The sequence below is a fragment of the Leptopilina heterotoma genome, unplaced genomic scaffold, assembly GCF_015476425.1.
Source record: "Leptopilina heterotoma isolate Lh14 unplaced genomic scaffold, ASM1547642v1 Lhet_36, whole genome shotgun sequence".
NCBI lineage: Eukaryota > Metazoa > Arthropoda > Insecta > Hymenoptera > Figitidae > Leptopilina > Leptopilina heterotoma.
This window is the reverse complement of record NW_025111040.1, coordinates 561,988-586,389: the sequence shown is the minus strand read 5'-3', so window position 1 is coordinate 586,389 and position 24,402 is coordinate 561,988. Positions and strand designations below refer to the sequence as shown.

General features: G+C 24.8%; 1 protein-coding gene across 1 annotated transcript in view; it reads left to right on the top strand.

Moving 5' to 3' along the window:
* Positions 1 to 24,402, top strand: part of LOC122505523 (follistatin-related protein 5-like) — a 477,342-nt gene that overhangs the window by 237,044 nt on the left and 215,896 nt on the right. Inside the window, exon 4 of the mRNA XM_043617200.1 lies at positions 18,218 to 18,256. Within this exon, the coding sequence (XP_043473135.1) occupies positions 18,218 to 18,256 (39 nt within the window). The remainder of the gene's footprint in view (positions 1 to 18,217; positions 18,257 to 24,402) is intronic.

Sequence of the window (24,402 nt, the reverse complement as noted above, 5' to 3'; positions counted from 1 at the left end):
ATAATTTATGAAAATAATTGAATTCTTGAATTTTATTATAATTTTTGTAATAATTTAATTTTTTTTTGAAAAATTTTATGGAAGTTTAAATTTTTATAAAACATGAAGATATCAATTTTATTACTTTAAGTCGAAGACTCGGAGTGATTGATATTTTCATGTTTTATAATAATATTCTTATAAGTTGTTGAATTTTAAAAATGTTTAAATTTGAATGTTTTGAAGAATTTTAATTCCTATGGGAAAATAATAATTAAATATAATATAATAAATATATTTATTTAATAATTTAGTTATTAATGTTTGCGAATAATTTTACAATTTAAGAAATTCGTAAGTAAATGTAGTAGAATGTTTTTTTTAGAATCTAATAATTTTTAGAGTGAATCAGAATATTCTTTAGGGTCAGGGAAAAAGTCGAAATTTTTGTCTGGAAATTAGGGAAAAACAAAATTAATTTTTTGTGGCAACCTTGGATTAACTTTTAGCGCCAGGTTTTCTTTTGATAATTTTTTTTGTCCTAAAAACAATATTTCGTGAATTTTCTATTTTTAATTCTCGAAAGATTAGTAGTCGGTTGATTAACTTTTAACGCCAGGTTTTTTTCATATAATTTTTTTTTTGATTCAAAAGAGTTGTTTAATATTAATTAAGTAATTGAAGGAGATAAAGAATTAAATACTTCTTGTATAATTTACCCCTGAGGAAAAATTCTTGATCGTGAGCAATTTTTTTTTCCTGAATTGAGATGCAATTACTTTGAGTTATAAATATAATTGAGGAGAAAATCGGAAATGTTGAGAGTGTTTAACAATTTGGTGAAATAGTTCTCACGTGTCGTTTTAGAAACTAATTAGAGTGACGTTTCTTGGGAGGAACGTGTCACTGCACCAAGGAATTACAAACCACCTGGTAGGTATAGGGCGCGTTTGCGAAATTGCTCTGCACCTAAGGGCAGTCAGTGCAAACGAAGCAATCCTCCACTCTGCATCTTCTAAATGCATTCTGGAGTGATCTCCGAAAGGAGGTCCTCTCTACCTTGGTCTTGGTAAACGAGTTTCTAATTTCTCTTTAAGAGTTCCTGTTGCTTGACTTGCCACAAGCTTCTTGCTTAGGGGACGACTCCGGCACTCATTACTTGACTGAGTTGCTGCTTCTGTTGGGGTGGTTGGTTTTTTTATTATTATTATTCTTATCACAAAAATTTATTTCAAGGGTCTTTAATCTTCTTCTGTAAATTTCTATTAGACGTTTTTAATTACTATTTTATATTTTGTTTTTATTTCTTTAGTTTTACAATTTATATTTTGTTGATTTATTTATTCAACCTATACGGAAATTGCTTTTTAGTTTGTTTTTTTTATTTTCTTTTTTTGATATTTTGTAGTAATTGACAGTGCATATCAGTATACCTCAACGTCAAATCTCGCACTTGACCAATAATTAATTGTTCTTAAACAAAAAGTTTTTCTTGAACTAAAAAAATAAAAAAGCATTTTTTATTTAAATGCTTTAAATTTTTTGTTCGCAATAATGTAACAAATTTTTGAAAGACTGAAAAAATTTATTTAAAACAAACCTGGCGCAAAAGGTAATACAAATTTTATTTTCCGTTAAATATTATAATTTTTCGCCAAAAATAAACTGTCAAATATTTAGGATTTTCCTTCAATCATCGTTTTTATTTTTTTTATTCTTTATTCAATTTTTTATTTTGTTTTTAATTAATTTCTTTTATTTATTTAAAATTCAATTATTTTTATAAATAGTACAATTTTTTTTTTACAAAAATTACATTATTTTCAACAAAGTTTTAATAAAATTTTACTGAAGAATTCAATTATTTTCTAAAATTTTAATAAATGCTACAGAACAATTCAATTATTTTTTTTAATATAGTAAAATCTTTGCAAAAATTCAATTATTTTCTGAAATTTTAATATATAATTCGAAACAATTCAATTATTTTTTTATAAATAGTACAATTCTTTGCAAAAAATTCAATTATTTTCAATAAAATTACACACAGAAATTCAATTTTTTTCTCAATTCGTTAATAAATTCTTTTAAAAGAATTCAATTATTTTAAAAATTTTTTTGAAATAATGAAATAATTTTTTTAAATAGTAAAATCTTTGCAAAAATTCAATTATTTTCAATGAAATTTTAATATATCCTTTGAAACAATTCAATTATTTTTATAAATATTACAATTTTTTGCAAAAATTCAATTATTTTTATAAATAGTACAATTTTTTGCAAAAATTCAATTATTTTCAATAAAATTTCACAAAGAAATTCAATTTTTTTTCTTAATTTGTTATAAATTTTTTTTAACACAATTCAATTATTTAAAAAAAAATTTTAAATATAAATTTTTCGAAAAAATGAAATTATTTAACAAAATTTAAATAAATTCTTCAAAAAAATTAAATTATTTTTATAAGTAGTAAAATTGATAGCAACAATAAAATTATTTTTAAAGATAATAAAATTTCTCTCAGGAATGCATAAAGTTCAATAATCAAATATTTAATTATAATTATTTATAAACACGACTATTTTAAAAATTTGAAAAAAATTTTTCTTTTAATTCAATTATTTTCAATATTTGCAATTAAAATTATTCAAAAAACTACATTATTTTACAAAAAATCTTGAAGAAATTCTTCAAAAAAATTTAATTATTTACAAAAAACTCTAATAAAATTGTTTAAAAGAGTTTAATTTTCTATGAATAATTTTAATAAAATTTTAATATTAAAATTATTTATTACAATCATTAACAAAGTCGATTTTATATTTAATAAATTAAAGACATTTTTTGAAATAATTCAATTTTTATCAAATCATTAAATAGTATCTATTTTTCTAGAGAATTAAATTATTTTCTATATTTTACTAAAATTCCTAAATGAATAAAATCCTTTAATGATTTCAATTATTTTAGAAAATTGTAATAAAATTCTGAGACGAATTTAATTATTTTCTAAAAATTTGAATGAAATTCAACAATGAAAAGTTTAATTTCAATTATTAAACACGATTATTTTAAACACTTGAAAGAAATTGTTCATAAAATTCAATTACAATAAAAATTTTCAATTAAAATTATTAAAAGAACTCCAATATTTTAAAAAAATTAAATAAATTCTCCAAAAGAATTGAATAAGGATTTTTAAAAATTTGAATAAAATTTATCGTAAGAATTCAATTATTTTCATAAATGATAAAATTCTTCGAAGGAATTCAATTATTTTTATAAAGAATAAAATTCTTCAAAGGAATTCAATTATTTTTATAAAGAATAAAATTCTTCGAAGGAATTCAATTATTTTTGTAAAGAATAAAATTCTTCGAAGGAATTCAATTATTTTTATAAAGAATAAAATTCTTCGAAGGATTTCAATTACTCTCAAATTGTTTTAATAAAATTTTTTGCAAGAATTCAATAATAAAAAATTATTAAAAAAAAACTTAGGAAACAAAAAAACAAACAACTAACTTCAAACTGCAAACAGATTACTGGAATACAATGATTATTAGCTAATATAGAATTTAAAGATTTAATACTGTAGCAATAAAAAAATTTTATTTGTTTGGTATTTCCATTCAATTTTATTTATTTACTTTTCTATTTTTATTCATGGTTTATTTTCTAAATTTTTTTCTTTTTAATTTCGAAACCTCTGTTTTTCATTTTACTGTTAGTTTTCACTTGATCACTACATAAAATGACAAACGTGAAGAAATTCAGGTAATACTTTTGACAAATTTACAATTTTTTTTTTCGACACAATGTGTGGAAAAAATAAAATTATCTCATTTTACACGCGCTCAATTTTTTATCTCTTAATTATGTCAATTATGAAAGTGCGTCAACAATGTTTATTTGTTTTTTTAATTTTCTAAACGATTCCAATTATAAATCCTAAATTTCAAATATTAATCTAAAAAAGCATTTAAATTATAAATACATTGTTTAATTCTCAAATTCTATGTAATTATGTCAAAAATAAATAAATATCAATTTTATTTAAATTCTACAGCAGATTTTATTTTATCAAAAATGAATACCTACACTTTTCGATTTTTTATATTTAAAAGAGAAAAACTCTTATAATACGAATTAAATTTAAATTATCTCCAATTCATTATTATAACTGTACAAAAAGGGGATAATTTAATTGCATTTACTCTTTTAATATAAAATGATTTTAAATTTAAAAATGATCACGTAATGTATTAAAATGTTTCCATTATCATCTCGGCTTTTATATCACAAAAAAAAAAAAGAAAGGAACTTTTAATCGAAATTAAAAAATTTAATTAATCCAAGTGAAAAGCAGACTAAATTCATTATTATTAAAATTGAATTTATGTTTTCAAAAGAAAAATTCCATTTTGTTCGTTAAAAAAAATATCAATTTCAATTGAATAATCTATCGAATTAAAGCTTTTTTAAAAGTATCACATCATCCCCGAGGGTTTGTATTTAATTTGAGTTGTGAGACTCGTAAACTAGAATGGGAAAAACGATACAAGAATAGTAACGGAGAGTAAATGGGAGAAAAAAGATAAAATTTCTGTGTGTCTGTGTGTTTGTGTGTTTGTGTGAAAGAGAGAATGTGGAAAAGGGATTGTTGCACGTTAGAATGCAACGTGACAAGTAATTACGTCGAGTAATTACTCGTTTGTAGATTCAAGTCACCGAAGCAGGACTCAACGAAGAGTTTGCCGCAAAAAGGATTAGGGGGATGAGGTTGTTAGGGGATTGAAGGAGGTGGAAAAAAGGGGGGAGAATAAGAGGAAAGTTAAAGAACGTAGTTTTAGTGAAAATTGACGATAGGTTTCCATTTTATTAGATTTTGGTTTCTCTCTCTCTCTCTTTCTCTCTGATGCTCTCATTGTCAGTTATACTGTAGAGGTACTTGAAAAGTACCAAGGATGTGGCATCGTTTTCACTGGATTAAACGGATTCCATGGATTCTCCCCTCTAACCCCCGGGAGAGTTCTTCCCTCGTGATAAACAGAGTATTAGTCCATAAACCCCATAAAGCCGCTTTAATACATTAAGCTCACTCCAAATTACAGACTGATCTTTTTTTTTTCCTTTTTTTTACATCTCTTCCCTTATGAAATTTTATTGTTATATGAACATTTTCCTTGGCACAAATCTTTTCTTCTTATTCTTTGTCTTGTTATGTCTCAGAAGGAAACTAAACATACTCTAAATTTTATATATTTAAATTGTCCGGCATCGGTGATTCCTCTGATCTTAAAGGGACAGTTTTGAGAAAACTTAAAATTCAATTATTATCAAATTATTATTTATTTATTTATTTTTTTTAATAGTAATAGTATCTATATTTTGAGAGAATGAAATTATTTTCTATATTTTACTAAAATTCTTAAATGAATAAAATCCTTTAATGAATTTAATTATTTTAGAAAATTGTAATAAAATTCTGAGACGAATTTAATTATTTTCTAAAAATTTGAATGAAATTCAGCAATGAAAAGTTTAATTTCAATTATTAAACACGATTATTTTAAACACTTGAAAGAAATTGTTCATAAAATTCAATTACAATAAAAATTTTCAATTAAAATTATTAAAAAAAACTCCAATATTTAGAAAAAATTAAATAAATTCTTCAAAAGAATTGAATTAGGATTTTTAAAAATTTGAATAAAATGAAAAAACTTAAAATTGAAATTAAGGGTTTTTTGAAAAAATCGAATTCTTTTTATTGCATTTTCGTAATATACTTTATAATAATCGTAAATTTCCTTTTCGTTAGCAAATTCTCTGCATTCATTTGTTTGTATCGAAAATAATTTTCTTGGGTTATCATTTTTTTTAATGTCAAAAAAAAACTCGTTTTATTCACTTCACAAAATTGACAAAACTTCCATTCCATACTTTTTATTTTCCTGACTTTTTCCTAATTTTCATAAAAAATATTTACTTATTTCTTATCCTGATGCTAATAAATTTAATTTCTGCTACGAATTTTATAAAATATTTTCAATAATTCATTTCTTTCGAATAATTTTATGCAAATTCTAATTTAAATAATTGAATTCTAGAGAAATTTGTATTATTCATAAAAACAATTGAATTCTTACGAAAATTTCTACAAACCATTTTTTAAATAATTAAATTCTGTGTGGAAATTTTATGAAAATAGTAGATATTGAAAATCATTGAATTGCAAAAAGTTTTTAAAGATAATTAAATTTTACAAAAGAATTCTATTAAAAAATTTGTCAATAATTGAATGTCTGTGGGAAATTTTATTAAATTTTTTTTGAAAATAATTTAATTCTTAAAAAAACATTTTATTATATTTATGAAAATAATTTAATTCTTATGAACGATTTATTAGAATTTTTTAAAATAATGGAATTTATAAGAAGAAATTTATTAATTTTAAAAATAAATGAATTATTGTTATAAATATTGTAATTTATGAAAATAATTAAATTTTGCAAAGAATTTTATTAAAATGCCTCAAAATAATTAAATTTTCGGGAGTAATTTTCTTATTTATCTTTAATAATTGAATTCTTTCGAAAAATTATTCGTGTAAATAATTGAATTCTTAAAAAAAAATTTATTTAAAAATTTAAAAAAATAATTGATTTATTTCAAAAAAATTTAATTAAAATTGTATTCAAAACAATTAATTTCTTTTGAATAATTTTAGTAAATTTTTGAATATAATTATTTTATCCTTTCAAAAAATACTAAAAAAAACATTTTTTTAAATAATTGATTTCTTCGAGGAATTGAAATGAAGTTTTTAAGAATAATTACATTTTTTGAGAAATTCCTGTAAAATTGTATTAAAAATAATTGAAATTCTGCTATGAATTATTATTTATGAAAATAATTGAATAATTGCTGGGAATTTTATAATAATTCTCTAAAATTAATTGAATTACAGAGAAGAATTTTATTATTTTTGAAAATAATTGAATTATTGCGGAAAAGTTTATTAAAATGTTTAAAAAGAATTGAATTTCTGTGAAAATTTTTATAATTTTTTAAGGTAATTGAATTCTTCATAAGAATTTTATGAACATTGTTCATTGTTCATTTTTTCGAAATATAATAAATATTATGAAAATTTTATTAGTTTAAATAATAGAATTCTTGTGGAAAATTTTATTTGTGAAAATATTTTTCGATAATTAATTGAAAATAGTAATAAAAATAATTGAAATTCTTCTATGAGTTTTATTATTTATGAAAATAATTAAATTCATGCTTAGAATTTAATCAAATTTTTTTTTTTTAAATTGTATTTTCATTAAAAATTTTATTATTAGTGAGAGTAATTGAATTATTGTGAAAAAATAAATTGCACGAAATTTTGTTAAATAATTGATTTTTTCGAAATTTTTTGAAAAATTAGCGAATTAAAAGTAGTGGAAATTCTCTAAGAAAACATTATTTATATTCTTTGTTCAGAAATTTGAATATATAATAATTTATTTATCTTCAAAAAAATTGGAAGAATTCAATTATTTTCAAAAAAATAATAAAATTCTTGTGATGAATTCAATTATTTTGAATATACTTAATTTTAATAAAATTCTTTAAAGAAATATTCAATTATTTTCGAAACAAACTTTAATTGAATTTCTCGAAAAAATCTCATTATTTTCAAACATTTCTATAGAATTCTTCATAACAATTTAATTATTTCTTAAAATTTTAATAAATTCTTCGAAACATTTTAATTATTTTTATAAATAGTAAAATTCTTCGCAATAATTCAACTATTTTTATAATTATTAACATCTTTACAAAAATTCAATGATTTTCAAAACCATTTTCAATTGAATTCCTCGGATGAATTCAAATATTTTTAAATATTTCCATAAATTTCAATTATGTCCTGAAATTTTAATAAATTCTTTGAAACAATTCAACATTCGAAACAAATCATCAAATTTTTTGATAAAATTCTTTGCAACAATTGGATGATTTTCAATACATTAATTTTAAAATTGAAAATATTTGAAAAGAAAAATTATAAAAAAGTTCAGAAACAAAAAGCAAACAACATCAATTTTCAAACTGCGAACAGATTACCGGAACATGTACTTTATTATTATTAATTAATTAATGTTATAATTATTTTATAATTAATTCAAAATTGTAATGACAAATAGAAATGATCCGCATTTTTTTTCACTTCTTTTCATTAAAGAAACTAAAATTTTGTTAAATATTATGTTTTGTCAAATTTAAATTATTTTTGTTCTTTACTGCTAAACAAAAATAGAAAATTGTTAAACAACTGTGATTAAGAAATAGAAAATTTATTTATTTTCCATTATTTTTGTTTATGAATCAAAATTTTTTTTAACAAAATTATTTTGTTTTAGAAATGTTGCCGATATACTTTTCATTTCACAGAAGTGTTCTATTTCTTTCATTAGGCAATTTTTATTTTCTCGCTCACAAAATCTGAATATAAATTACATCAGTCTTAATAATTATCTGCTTTACGCTTGTTTTTTTTTTGTTATTAATTACACAACTAATAATGTGGACCCAAAAAAAAATATTTTGTAGTTTTAAGAAGATAAGGAAATTTTTGAAACTTTAATGCTTTAAAAAAACAAACTCAATTTTTAAGTTGTCAAGATTTATGTACTAAAAGTAATTAGCATCTTTTTTCATCATTCTTGTTAATCAGAAAGGAGAAAAACAATAAATGAAGTGAAATTAAAGGAAAAACAAATAGGCTAAATATAGTCATTATTAATCATGTGATGGGAGATAAATAAATTATTGATAAGGCTATTGATGTGTTTCTTTGTACATATTGCAACAATCGTTTAGTAAAGCATTAAAAATTACACTAGATGAAAATTTTTGCGCAACAAAAAAAATAAAAATCATGATATGAATGGATGTTACTATTGTCCTAAAAACACTAACAGTTGACACTTTCATTGTCCTAAAAAAAAATGTTGTCGCCTTTCTTTAAGAATAGAAAAATATTTTACTTTTAAAATAATATAGTATTTAATCTTTAGCGCCAGGTTTTCTTTTGATAATTTTTTTTTTTGCTCTAAAAATTTATTTCTATTATTTATTATAATTGTTTATTATTAATTTATAATATTAATTAATAAACATTTATTAATAACAATCATTGAAGCAGTATAATGATGTAATGAGAAAAAAAATTATTCACTGACTATATAATAATTGAAAATTTGGAAAATACGCATTTTGTTGGTATCCAAATCCTTGAAAACGTCACAAACCATCATGTGAGATGAGTGTTGCAATGATAACAATGGATTACCGGTAAGACGATAACACTGACGGCGCCAATAATAATGTACATAAACAGTGTAATCTCAATGGTCTTTACCAACTGTGACGATCTCATTTATCAAGATTGTAGGTAGCGAATAGTCGATACACACATATAGAGAAGCAAATCAGACAAAAGCACCGGGATTTGTCAATTTTAGCAAAAACAATTAAGAATCATTACCAAATCGTATTTATTAATAAACTCATAACGAAATTACATCTAATTCGTAATAAATTATAACTCATAAATTTTTTATGACAATATTAAAGATAAATAATATTAATAATATTAAGATAAATTAATTATTTAAATTATAAAAATTATTATCAATGAAATACGAAGATTATTATAGTTCATTACAATTATTATCTTAAGCTGTTAAACTTTAAAAATATATTTAAATAAATAAATGGAAAGATAATTTTTGAAAAATCGATGTTTTTAATAATTATCATCTTTTTTATCAGTACTTTTGTAAAAAATAAAATAAATGTGCACTAATCAAAATAAGTTTTAGAGACTGAAAAGAAACAATTCTTCTAAATCTATTCACTGCTCGTAAAAAAGTTTTTTAAAAAAAATAGAAAACTAAAAGGAAAAAAAAATACTTGAGTAATAGTTTTAAAGCTGTGATTTATAAAATTGCGACTCTCGTATTCTTTTTTAAATTGTATCAAGTCCAGTATCTCGTTTTAAACATTTTTCAAAGACCTCGAAGTAAAGTTTTGACACGAAGAAAACTTTGTAACTTTACCAAGGGATTCATATACATATATATTTTTTTTTATATGTATAGAAGACCTCTCATGGAAAACTTTCTATTTATGAGCAAATCTCTTTGGAATGTTTATGACTTTTGATTTTGAAAATAAAAATAACTAAACTTTGAACAAAATAATTTTTTTAAACTTTCTAAAATTACTACTGATTTTTTAATTAAAAATAATTTTTAATTACATTTATTTCTATTATTTATATTAAACTTAGTACTTTGATTTTTTTAATTTGATCTGCAATTTTTCATAAAATTTTTTTTTCATAAAATTATCAACTTTTCGTTTTGATGGTATATTTTTATTTTAACGTGAATTTTATCTTCCTTTTTTAATTTTTGAATTCAGAGATTTATACGTCAAAAATATCAATTAATACATTATTAAATTTTCATGTAGAAAAATTCAATTTCATAATATTTAAAATAACTTTTTGACATTTAGAGAATTATTTTCAATAATATATTTTTTGTTTGACATTATGAACGTTCGCTGTAAATTTCGTCGTTTTCCCCTCTCTTACCTTTCACCCTTCAGCACTATAAATCATAAATGTATCATAAATTTGATATTTTCTCGTTTCCCTACCAAATGAATATTTATTAGTGTTACATTTAATTAATTAATAATATACGTGTGCATCATATAGGACAGTAATTAAAACCATATCATGTAAAATTATTACATAATTATCAATCAATAGAGATGTATGAAAAATATGATGGGAAAATTTGAAATAATTTTCAGAACAAGGTAATGATTTTCAAATATTCGTTATTCATTTGATTATAAGTATATTGTAACTATAAATTTAAATTTTCAAAGATTTTAATTTTTTTTTTCAAATTTTCAAAGATTTTAATTTTAATTTTTTTAATTTTTCAAAATTCAATTATTTCTAAAAATTCACGCTATAGTGCTTTTAATATTTAAATTATAATTAAAAATGTTAAGTAAAATTCATTATTTAATAAATTTTGTATTAGAATATTTTTTGAGAATTCAAATTATTTAAACAAAAAATTTATTAAATAATTGAATATTTCTTATAATTGAATTTTTATGAAGAATTGTATCAAAATTTTTAAAAATAATTGAATTCTTTCGGGGAATTTAAAAAAAAATTTAAGAATAAATTCATTTTTCTATCATTTTATTTAAAATTGTATGAAAAATAATTGAAATTCTTCGACAAGCTTTTATTATTTATAAAAAAAATTGAATTCTTACAAGGAATTTTATTAAAATTTTTTTTTCAAGAATTGAATTCCAGTAAAGAATTTTGTTTGTGAAAATAATTGAATTTCGGAGAAAAATATTATTATTTATGAAAATAATTAATTTCTTGTGAAGAATATTGTATTCAATTTTTTTTTCAAATAATTAAATTTAACAAAATTTTTTAAAACTTTAAACAAAAATTAAATTTTATCGAGAAATCTTATTAAAAAATTGAAAATAATTAAAATCTGACGAAGAAGTTTATTAAATTTTTTTTACGTAATTGAATTCCTGTGATAATGTTTATTTTTGAAAAGAATTGAATTTTTGGGAAGAATTTTATTAAAATTTTCAAAAATAATTGAATTGCTTCGAAGAATTTTATTTTTTATGAAAATAATGGAATTGCTTCCAAGATTTTTATAAACAATTTTGACAATAATTTGTATTCCAAGGAGGAATTTTATATATTACGAAAATAATTGTATTCTATGATGAATTTTATTAGAATTTTTAAAATTTATAAAGCATTTTATCAAAATTTTTTTTAAATAATTGAATTCTCCAGAAAAATTTTATTATTTATTAAAATAATTGATTTATTGCGAAGAAATTTATTCGAATTTTTTAAAATAATTTAATTCCGATCAAAAAAATGTATTATTCATGAAAATAGTTGAATTTTTAAGAAAAATTTTATTGAAAATTTTATTAACTAAATCTTGTAAAGAATTTTGTCAAAATTATATTAAATAATAGAATTTTTAAAAGAATTATATTTAAATTTGTCGAAATAATTAAATTTCTCATTACTATTTTTTTCAAATTTTCTAAATATATATATTTGATTTTTTTTTTGAGAAATTTCATTAAAAAATTAAAAATAATTGAATTGGTTCGAAGAAATTTATAAAAAAAATTGGTAAGTAATTGAATTCCTGTGAAATTTTTATTAAAATTTGGTTTAAATAATTGAATTCTTTTGGAAAAATTTCTAAAATTCGGAATTTTCTTATAAATTCTAAAAATTTAATTTTTTCCAGTACTTTTAATGAAAATTCCTGACTTTTCCCTGATTTCTCTGACATGTGGCAATCCTATTATTTTTATAAAGATTGTAATTTGAAATTTTGCAAAAATTTTTACCGACCCTTAAATAATAATAATAATTAACTTTAGAACCAGGTTTTTCTATGTATTACTTTTTTTGCTTTAATAAAAATTTTGTTGCCTTTTTTCCAAAAATTGAGAAGTAGTTTCTTTTCAAAATAATAGTAAATTAACTTTAGCGCCAGGTCTTTTTTTAATAATAATTTTTCTGTCCCGGAAAGAATTTTTTTTAATGTTGTTCCTTAAGGTTGAAAATAGTATTTTTTATTGTTTCATTATTTAAGAGGCCTTGTACGGTTAAAGATGTTTATTTGTCATAAATATTATAATTGTTTGCTACATGTTTCGGCTTAAAAAGCCGAAATTATAACAATTTCAATTACAACAACAGTATTTTTTATTGTTAGAATAATTGTATATTTATTCTTTAGCGCCAGGTCTTTTTTTAACAATACTTTTTTGTTCCAAAAACAATTTTGTTAATTGTTGTTCCTAAAGCTTAAAAGTTGTATTTTTCATTTTTAGAATAATTGTAAATTTAATCCTTAGCGCCAGGTTTGTTTTATATAAAAACTTTTTTATAGAAAGAAGGCTTAAAATAGGAAAATTTTGTCAGAGTTCTTCCTTAAGATTGACAATAATTGCTTTTTTAATTTTTGAAACAACTGGTAATAGAATCTTTAGCGCCAGGTTCGTTTTAAATAATTTTTTTTTCACGCTTAAAATAGGAAGAATGCAGTTCTCTCTATTTTTGATAGTCGAATACTTTTACAAACACTGAACATCGAAAACAAATGCTCATTAGCAAAATTATGATCCCCGATAGGTTCAATAGGAATGAGTAAATTTGATTTCTCCCATTGCTGTGTAGAAGTAGAATTCGTCCTAAGCCAAAATCCGAATTCAGCAAGACTATAATGAACGGCCCATTTATATAAACCGCAGGGTTGGTTTATCTGCGAAGTTGGGTCAACTAGTCGGGTTGGTTTGGTGGGACAGTCGCCACACTATCTTATGCGGTTAACGAGTGTGCGGATTTACGAAGGTGTCCAACGCTGTCTGGCCTTGGGAAGGCAAGAGAGAGTGAGAGAGATACTCAGACACTGGCACATCTCTGAGGTAACACTCTGTGGTAATCCGTGGTTTATATCGCCACACCCTTCCTTCCTTCCTATTCTACACGAGCAAGAGTGTATGCTTGGACCTTTCCCTTACAAACAAACGATGGCTTTCACCAGACGATGTGGGGTTGGGGGTTAAGGGGAAGGGGAAAGGGAAAGAGAGAGAGAGAGAGGACAATGGGAGAGGGCAAAGGGTTCAACTAGAAAATCCGGAAACTCCTGCAAACCCGAGTAAATGAGCATGTGTTGACAAGCATCTACAACACTCATCCGTACATATCGCGGTAGTATTTGTCAATGACATACAACGAAAGCCGTGCGCGTATTTACCAGCCCGTTAACGACATCCGCTTGTTTCAATTTGTATCCCAGTTTGCGGTAGTATTCTTATCAAAGAAAATTTTCCAAAGGACAACAGGAGAAAGCGTCACTAGCTCGACAAATAAACATTACGCTCGTTTTCGCCTTCTACAATTACAAATTTTATTTTTGCTCTACAAACAATTGAACATAATGTTGCTAAGCTTTATTTTTTAATCTAATTAAATAATTAGCATTCATAGATGATTTTTTCTTCCGTTGTTGAAGTTTATTTCTTTTAATCGATCAGTAAACAATTAAACATTACGCTCGTTTTCGCCTTCTTCAATTAAAAATTTTATTTTGTTTCTATAAACTGAACATAATGTTGCTAAACTTTATTTTTTAATCTAATTAAATAAAATTAGCATTCATAGATGATTTTTTCTTCCGTTGTTGAAGTTTATTTCTTTTAATCGATCAGTAATAAATGAAACACTATTTCATTAGTTGTGCAACGTTTCGGTGTCTAGGTTTGACACCATCATCAAGCCACTTTATTAAACAGTGAAATATTTTTTACCAATTATTAATTTTGAAATAAAATAAAATTCCACAAAAACAAATAAATCACAAATTAATATCTACCTGATCAGTTCTTTTTAAATTATTTAAATAAATAATCTGTTATGTACATTTGTAACGGTTTCGAATAAAATAAAAGCGTCCGAAAAATTAAGACACAACACCGACAATTCGTATATTTTTTTATGATTCAAAAGAGAAGAATCATTCGTCATTTAGTTGACTATTGAAAATTTTACCATCCTATATTTTTGATGGAAAATTTATTAAAAATTTATTAAATATTCTCTAAATTCAATTTAAAAAACTTTTATAGCGATTGCCTGAACTTTTTTGATTCTAATTTAAATCGGTTTATTGCTACTTTGCGCAAAACAATACTGAGATGTTAAATTTATTAGGTTATAATTATGAAAATGTTTAAAAACGACAAGTTTTTGTCCTCATTTTTATACTTTGTAAAGGGCTTATCGCTCGTTTATACATCTAAATAAATAAATAAATAAATAAATAAAAGTTGAATCAAATTAAAATTAAGAATTAAATTAAAATATATTCTTTCATCAAAGCAGGGGTTCTCGTTTACATTTCTTTTCAAGAATATAAAGATTTTTTAAAAAATATTAAATGAAAGTAAAATATTGAACATTTCATTTAATTACGAAATAATAAATTACATATTTAAATTATAATTAATTAAGTTTCAATCATTTAAAAAAAAATTCTTCAGGAACATTCACAAATTGGAACGTTAAGCTTATTATTCAAAAACAGATTTTCTCTGCGGCGAGAGAAATCAAAAATTTACATATAAATTTATTTTGATAATATAATTCTTGGAAAAGGAAAAATTTTCAAATTTTCCTCGCGGCTAAGCAGGAATTTAATTTATTTTTTTTAAAACTGTACTTATCTTGTAATGTAATGTTTCTTTAATATTTTTTTATATTTATATAATGTGTTTATATTTACTTGTCAATATATATCAGTCATTGACTTATGATAAAAAAATGGGAAAATATCATTAGTTAACGACCATTCTTATATTTATCATCATTATATCAGAAAATGTTATGTAAGCCGCTAACAGGTAAAAAAAGTTTCTTTAAATGTTTCTTTGAATTTTTTTTAGTAATTATTTTTTTAACGTTCCTGTAAATGTCTTTGTTTTTCAAATGTTTTTTTTTGTTTTTTTGTTTTTTAAATGTTTTTTTTTGTTTTTTAAATGTTATTCTTGTTTTTCAAATGTTTTTTTTGTTTTTTTGTTTTTTAAATGTTATTCTTGTTTTTCAAATGTTTTTTTTTTGTTTTTTTAAATGTGATTTTTGTTTTTTAAATGTTATTTTTGTAATTTAAATGTTGTTTTTTGTTTTTAAATGTTATTTTTGTAATTTAAATGTTGTTTTTTGTTTTTAAATGTTATTTTTGTATTTTAAACGTTTTTTTTTTTTAAATGTTATTTTTGTATTTTAAACGTTTTTTTTTTTGTTTTTTAAATGTTTTTTTTATTTTCAAATGTTCCTTTTTAATTTAATCATTTGTTTTGTTTGATATATTCCACCATTGGGTTAAAAATGACAAAAAAGCGGGGGTCTTTAGATTATAACATGGGCAAATAAAAAAAGGGTATTACAATAGCAGGGCCGCGAATGAAAACGCGAAACTTGAGACGGAAAGTAGTTGCGGTCGCGCGCCGGAACTCCGGAAGTCAAACGGACGGGTAGTTTGTTTTAACGCGATGGGTTCGCATTTGTTTCGCTTTATCGCGTGGAAAATTAGTCTCGATCACACTTTCGAGGGAAAGATTTATTTTCCACGCTTTTCCCCGCTCCGGATCTCGTTTTTGATAGTAACGTGACTATCGGCTCTCCTCTCCTCTCTTTTTTTTTTTGTTGAACAAAAAGGGAAAACATTTTTTGCTTTCACTCGAAATATATATATATTTATAAAAATTATTTACTGCGATTTAATAAAATGTAAATTTAATAAATTCACATTTAATAGAATATAAATAAATAATAAATATACATTTTATTCAATCATAGAAAATAATTTACCTTAGATGCATTTTAAAGAGTGATTTTATTTATCAAAAAAAAATATTTTTCTTTACCCATCGCACTAGAACAATTTTAATTCTTCCAGTGAACTCTCTCTCTCTCTTTATTCGCAGTTAAAATTTAAAGGTTCATCAAATTTTTATATTCTTATACTTTAACCAATAATCGCTACTGGTTGGTCTGGGTATATGAATAAAATACAACGTAGCAGTAAATATTAGATATTGAAAGTTAAAATTGGACAAAAAATCCATTTGGCGAAAAAGTGGAGATTATTGAGAAGTGAGCTTAGAAAGATAAGGGAATAAGAATAGAGAAAAATTAAAAATTGCATCAATCTGATATTGGGAAACTATGCAGATAAAATCTAGAGTCGACAAGTAAATCTCGAAATTTACGTTACTCTCTAAATCTGTAGCAACGATAAGTATTCTGCTAATTCTAATCAGTTAATCTTTCGTGAATCACTGAACATACTTATCGATGATGAGAATCTGTGAAATTCCGCTAATTTCGAGAGTTCTAATAAAGAACGTGTCTCAACACATGTTGGTAGATGTCCCACAGACTGCAGAGAGCAAGAAGGATAGCTCGTAGGATTAAAAAAAGTTTTTATTTAAAAAAAAACCTGGCGCAAAAGATTAATCAACAATAATTTTACAAGTTATTTCTAAATTAAAAGAAATCATGAAATCACTTTTAAATTAAAAATTCTTTTTTTAAAAAAAGAATTCACGAAATTAAAAATAGATATTCTTAAATTAAAAAGGAATATTCTTTTCTTTAATTATAAATATTGAAGTAGTTTGAATTTAAAAAATTAAATTTTTAAAGAGAAATCAATAAAAAAATGTATTTAAAAATAACCCGGCGCAAAAGTTTAATTAAACACACTTTTTTAGAAGTTATTTTAATTTAAAAATACAGAGACTTGTTTTGAAATTAAAATTTAAGTATTTTTTAAAATTAAACAAATCTTTTATGAAATATAGAATTGTATTTTTGTTTTTCACTAAATCGCTAAAGTTGTATAACACTTTTAGAGATGAAATCGTACGAAAGAACGTCTTTAGTACGATGGAATTCGAATTAATAAACGTACTTAATGAACTGTAAATGCACGTCGATAGTCAAGATCGGTTTCCACACTCATATTGATTGGCGAATTGGCTTTCGGTTTCTAATATGTCGATTTCTCCCTTAATTGAAGTACGCTTCTATTGAATTGTTACACAAGTATCGCGAGTCACTAATTCCATTCTCTTAGTACTTTACCAACACATTAGAATTTAATTAGAAACTATATTCAACTGGCTCTATAGAATTGACAAAACTTGTTCTTCCGACAATTGAATCTAAAAGAGGGAAATTATCTAGATTACATGGAAAAAGAAGTAAAAGAAAAAGTTTACAACTTTCTCAAAGTCGAATAAGAAGGTGAGAGGGGGAGGGGATTTTTATTTGTAAAGGAAAATTGAAAAGGTACTTCACTTCTCCCAATTTATCAGATATTCACCTTGTGATAACAATTACTGTTTGTCATGCAAAAGAGTTTTTTTTTCTTACCAACATCTTATGTACATTTATCATTAAGATTTATATGCGGGAGTCTACTAAAGAAAAAAGAGAGAAAAGTAAAAAAAAAGGTCTACTTTAAAGAAGGTTAAATGTAGTAAATTTTTCTTTTCTTCTTTCAGATGCACGTCCGGACAACGGTCGTCGTATCTCCATCTAAGGTAAGATTTTTCATATTGAGATTTATTTTTAAATAATACTTTCTTGTGTATTTCTAGATAATGTTTATGCTTGTTTTTTGTTTACTTTTTTTTCGTTCACTAAAACTTTTTTTTTCATTGAAAAAAATTTTTTTCTTGTCACTAACAATAAGTTGGTGAAAGAGGAAGAAAAGTCAATTTCCCGAGAAGTTTTCTAGAAAATATTCACGTTCGAAAATTTTTCATGATCTCGGATGACACTAAGCGAAATGGAGAAACGTGCAAGTGCTCAATATCTTATGTTAGCTTTTTTCAATTTCGACCTCACTATATATTCCCTTTTACTTCATTTATATGTACCGGGGTTCCACTCGCTTTCAGGAAGAACTTTTGGGGTATTTTTTGGACATCTTCCAAAAATCGTTTTTCAAATATAATCCAAGGGAAATCAATTTTTGTTTTTAAATTTTAAAATTATTTCTAATTATAAAATTAGAAAATTAAATTTTTATACAGTTTTTAAATTAGAAAGTCTTAATTTAAGAGTTGTAAAAGTTCTTGTAATTTTAAGAGTTCAAAAGATTTATTTAAAAATAATCTGGCGCAAAAGATTTACAAATTTTTCCCTTTTACACTGTGATTTTTATCTGACATAATATGAATAGGGATTTTTCTCCTGTAAAAAGAAAAAAAAATCTATGAAAATATATAATTTACTTGCAACTATTTGTCAGTTGCAATTTGAGGTCAGAATGATAAATACGTCTTCTTGTTTTAATTTTATAGAAAAGTAGAGAGGCAAAAAAAAAATCACTGAATTTTGCGCACGACGCAAATGCTGTATACATCAAGTTAAAAATGATCTCATTAATCATGACTCTCGCGTGCAGCATCTTTTTATATAAAATAATAAAACACACAGGTGTGTTTCTACTTTGCAATATCTTTTGAAACAAACTTTTCATTCTGTTATTGCGCATATTTGCTTAAATTCATAGAAAAATATTAGAGAAACAAATTTTCTCTCCTTTCAAAAACATCTTGCTCTTCATAATTATTACATATCACAAATTTTCTTTTGCGCCTTCTGCATTTAATTATAGAAATATTTTTTTAATTTGGCTACAAGATTATAATCTGCATTTTTTAATGTAAAAAATACTCATTACTCATTTGCGCCAGGTTTTTTTTTAAATAAATACTTTTAGTCATTGTCCGGCATCTCTAGGACAATGTTACAACTATTGTTAATTCCTCTTATCATGAAGTAATTTTTTAAAAGTGACACTAAACCTTAAAGACTACGAGTAGAAAATAATTAAAAAATTTTCCTTCCCTATATTGTTGCTGAGCTCCTGAAATATAACAAGCTTGATAGATTTAATATCCTTCAGCTTGTGTATCATAATCTTGTGTTGGGGGGTCAAAATATCAAAGGCACCTTGAAGTTTTCGCTTGTAGAGAACGGCGTTTGAATTTAACCCCGTAATTAGAGGCGCCACTGTAACGCTTAAGCGGCTGTCCAACGTACACATGTTGCCTTTCGAAATATATATATGTGGCGACTGACACTAGAGTGTAGATTTGTTGCGTGTAATGTGAAGCGAATATATATACACATAAGTATCTACATAGATAGACATTGTGTATACACACAATTCGTACACACTTAATCGCTTATAAGGGATCATATGGAAGCTTAATATCTGGGTTTATACAAGCTCGTTATTTTGAACCACGTGAAGGTGGTACGTTTAAAAAGTAAATCACATCTTCTGCGTACATTCCCCCACAAGAAGAGATTACGATCTCTTATACCTTTCACCAAAACTCAATTTAATTTCTTTTTTATATTTTTCAATCCTCTTTTGATTATGCATCGACTACTTTTGCGATACCTGCAAAAGTGAATCGCTAGATTTACTTCCCGTCTACTTAATCGTGTTACATGGTTTCTTATCGACAAATTTCGAAGATTAATACTGTTATGTCTCAGAAGGAAACTAAACATATTCCAAATTATATTTAAATTCTCCGGCATCGGTGATTCATACTTGATTTATTCCTCTGATCTTAAGGGACAGGTTTTAAGAAAGAGGAACTATTGAAATAAATTTAAATTATTAAAGTTTTTTATTTGAATCCTTTACAATTAGAATGAGAGAAGAAGAGTAGATCCAGATGTCTTCAAGCACACTGAAACAAAATTAGAATTTTGTTGAATCAAAGAGAATTTAAATGGGGACAAGTATTAGTAATTTACCTTTTAAAGTTATTGTTAGAGACTCAGCAAGCGATACATCCTTCAGTGTGAGGTCGAAGAAAATACCTTGACTAGTCGAAACAGAGAATGCAGTAGATTTCCCTCAAATTGTTTTCGAGCTAACCAAAGTGAAAGGTCCGCGGTCCAGGTGTCGATGTAAATTAGATTGAACATCCCTCAACCTTGGAGTGAGCGAATTATTTAATTGACGTTGATGTCGTGGTAAATGCAGTCCTTAGGAAAATAGAAATGTGCCTCGTAGTAGAAATTATATCCTTGAATGAATTTGACTAAGACGTCAAGGAAGAAACTTGATGACAATAAACAACTTGTTAACTTGGTTAACCATTTAACTTGCTCGCGGTTGCTGGATTGACACGAAGAAGACAGGCAATTGATTCGGAAGTGATTTCTAGACTAGTTAACTTAAGGGGATTCCTGAACTGACACGAAGAACACAGGTCGTTGATTCGGTGGTGACTTCTGGACTGACGAATTCAGAAAGGGTGGCACCTTTTATAGGTTTCATTTGCAAACGGATTTTACATCATACCACCCAATTTTATTGTTTTCGGGGTCAGTTTGTTATTTATTTATTTATTTAATTTTTAACTCCTGTATCAGTCAAGTGAGGACCCAGTAGAAGGGTGACAAAATACAGATCACCATATTTAGTTTCTGCTATCCAGGTAAAGACTTTGGATCAATATTGCTTTGATTCCAAGAAAATAAGGATTCAGTTTTTAGCTTTACAAAATATCTGATTAACTGAGAAGTTGTTGATTCTTAAGCTATTATTTTGTCATCAGTTGTAATGACTCCAACTATTCTCTTGATGACATTCGTCGATTAATGAAGGGGGTAAAGGTTTAAAACGCAAAAAGAAGCATTTTTGCAATCCTTGTTTTTAAAAGAGTAAATATGGAAATTAATTAAAAGAAGGAATTTTTAGGTTCCCATTTATGCTCCTATAGAACTTCGGCATTACGTTTGTAAATAAATTAATTAATAGAGGATGGAAAATCATGTATTTTGAATTAATAGTTGATTCCAAATCCGCATTATAGGGATTGTTTACTATTAGGTATTAGATAGTACTGGTGGTATTAAACGGATTATTGTTGTCGCAAATTTTAGTTTTGTCATTAGTGATGACGTGATTATTGCTTTCACTATTGGCAGATATTAGCATCCTAAAACAATCTCAACTAGGGTAATTATTGCAAGCAGTGTTGCTGCTGTTAAATTATAACAAGATGCCTGGTAGATTCAGTCATATTTCAATTGCAACAGTTATGTCTGTTGTAAGTGGAGATATTTTTTATTGTTATTATTACCATTATTCATTTTATAAAATGTTTCTAACTAGGAAATATTTTTTTTATTTAATTTTAGCTGATTCATGAACTTTTTCACATTTTCCGTAATGTCTACCTAAATAAACAAATCCGACAGGGATGTTGTATTGTCCTCTCTGCAGAAATTAAATTTCTATTATTTTTTTTTCCTTTTGAAATGAATTCGTGCAGTTACTGTAAATACATTATACACAAATACGATTCTCGTATAAATGAAACGCTTTCGTGTGATAATTTGAATTCATATACGGAGAGAGAGATTAAGATTAAAATCTCATATCGCAAATTATGTGCGCAGGAGGAGGGGTATGGGGTTTGGGGAGATGGGTTTGAGAATAATTATTCTCCTAAACAGAATTCAAAATTGTGAAATTCTAATTCATTTTCATTCTTGTAAATGCATTGTTATTGTTGCGCTTATGAAATGAAAATTTTCAAGTCGATTAAAATCTGTTATAAATGTGTGTGTTTCGTTCTTTTATTGATATTTCCTTTATTATGTATATTGTAGTATGCATTTGAAGATAACGTGAATCGTGTTTCTACCTAGGGAAAGCTAGATTATAGTCTAGCTTAGCCTATGACAACAACATCCTTGGAGAGTTGTTCTTGTAATCCTTGTTACGGGTTTAAGCAGCTTTCTTTGTTTTCGCACTTTTTTACATTTCAAAAGTTAGTTTATTATTAATTTAAGTAAATTTTAGTTTTAAACAAAAATTTATTTAAAAACAACCTGGCGCATTAGACACTCAACTTTTATTTTCCGTTTGATACTATAATTCCCAGCTGAAACAAAATTGTTGACAAATATTAAACCAGTTACAGTTGATTTACAAACAGATTCAGTAAAATTCCTAATTTCCTAATAAGTAATTTGGTAATTGGTCCTGAAATTCTTTTCAGAATTTTATTTTCATTTAATAAATTTAAAAACAGGAAATAAGTATACGCAGAATTTTTTTTTGATGTTTGGGAAAAGAGTTTGTTTTTAGAGATGCTTTTTGCTTGGCAAGGGAATATTAACAAACTCATCAAACGCTATCTTGTCTTTACAGATAGAGAACAAGTAAACTTGCAAGCTCTTTAAGATCTCAGTTAGGATAAGAAAAATTCTCTTCTTATACTACTTTCACGTTCTCTTTCTTGTCTAAGTGACTCTCGCTAAGAAAAATGGGAAAAAGAGAAAAAAGAGAGAAGGAGAATTGCATCCCTCTCTTTCTCTCAAGAACAAAGGTCACCAAGATTCTCCTTCGAATTTTGTTTTTAAGAGAAAGAAGCAAAGTATGAATAGAAGAAAACTTTCTGCTTTAGATTATGAGAAAATTTTATGCTTTGTTGTAAATTCATATATCATCCGGAACTGTACAACTGTGCTCGTATTTTATGAAATCTTTATTATCATCATTTTTTCTTTAAATCAAAAGTTTATTTATTTTATTAAAAAGATATTTATATTTGTTAATAGTTACATATTTGAAATTGACTTTGTTCTAATATTATATTAAATGTTTGGGAAATTTTAGAGATAATATTTGGTTCGATATAATATTTGTATGTTACTTTACGCTTGACTAACAATTGATGGCAAGCGAAGCAGAAATCTTGCATAATTACATTCATTATAAACATGAAAACATTTTAATAATAGTTTTATTTGCATCAGATTCACGTATCCATTGGAACAAAATAATTACTTCATTTGCATGCCAATATGTTTTCTATCTCTCTCTCTCTCTCTCATGTTGACATTATTTCTCTCCCTGTATGTCAACGCGTTATTCGTACACATTGGTGCGTATGGAAATAATACAGTCAATATTGGTTAGACATTTGAATGACTAATTTTTTTTCTCCCTTGACTGTATCAACACACGACAAAGATGCAAATGAATTGTTTTTGTTTCATTATTAACATTTTTTTTTGTTTTATTAGACTCGACAATATTTTCGGATTTCTATAATACTTGCTGTAAAATTTAATAAAATAAATTTAAAAATGTGTTTCTAATTTAAAAAAGAATTTATAAGTAAACAAAAAGTTTGTTTCTAATTAAAAAAAATTACAATACTGCAGTTTTGCGTAGCATCGTTACGTAAGTAAATGGATTATAGTGTCTATAAATCTAATGTATAGTGTGGAGTAACTTTATCCGTATATTTTATGTCTCTCCTCCTTTTTTTCTCTCACACTCTATTTTTCCCCTCTCTCTCTCAAATAAGAATATCATAGATAATAGGATATTGGAAAAACTGATACTTTCTAAGAGTATTAGTAACATCATACTTCATAGAGGCGTATAGTGCTTCCTTTCTTTTTTACACAGTTTTATGACCCAGTGCTTTAACAACAGATTCTCAAGCACATGGACATTTATTTTATAAAACGCATGTACGCACTGCACTGTATGTTGTCGTCAGCAAATGCTTACACGTTTCAGATAAAATTTTTTTACACCACTCTACATGGACTATCATGTAGAATCGACGAGATCGTAAATGAGCTTGAAGTTCCTTTTTTTATTTTCACTCCTGAGTTTACATGTGCA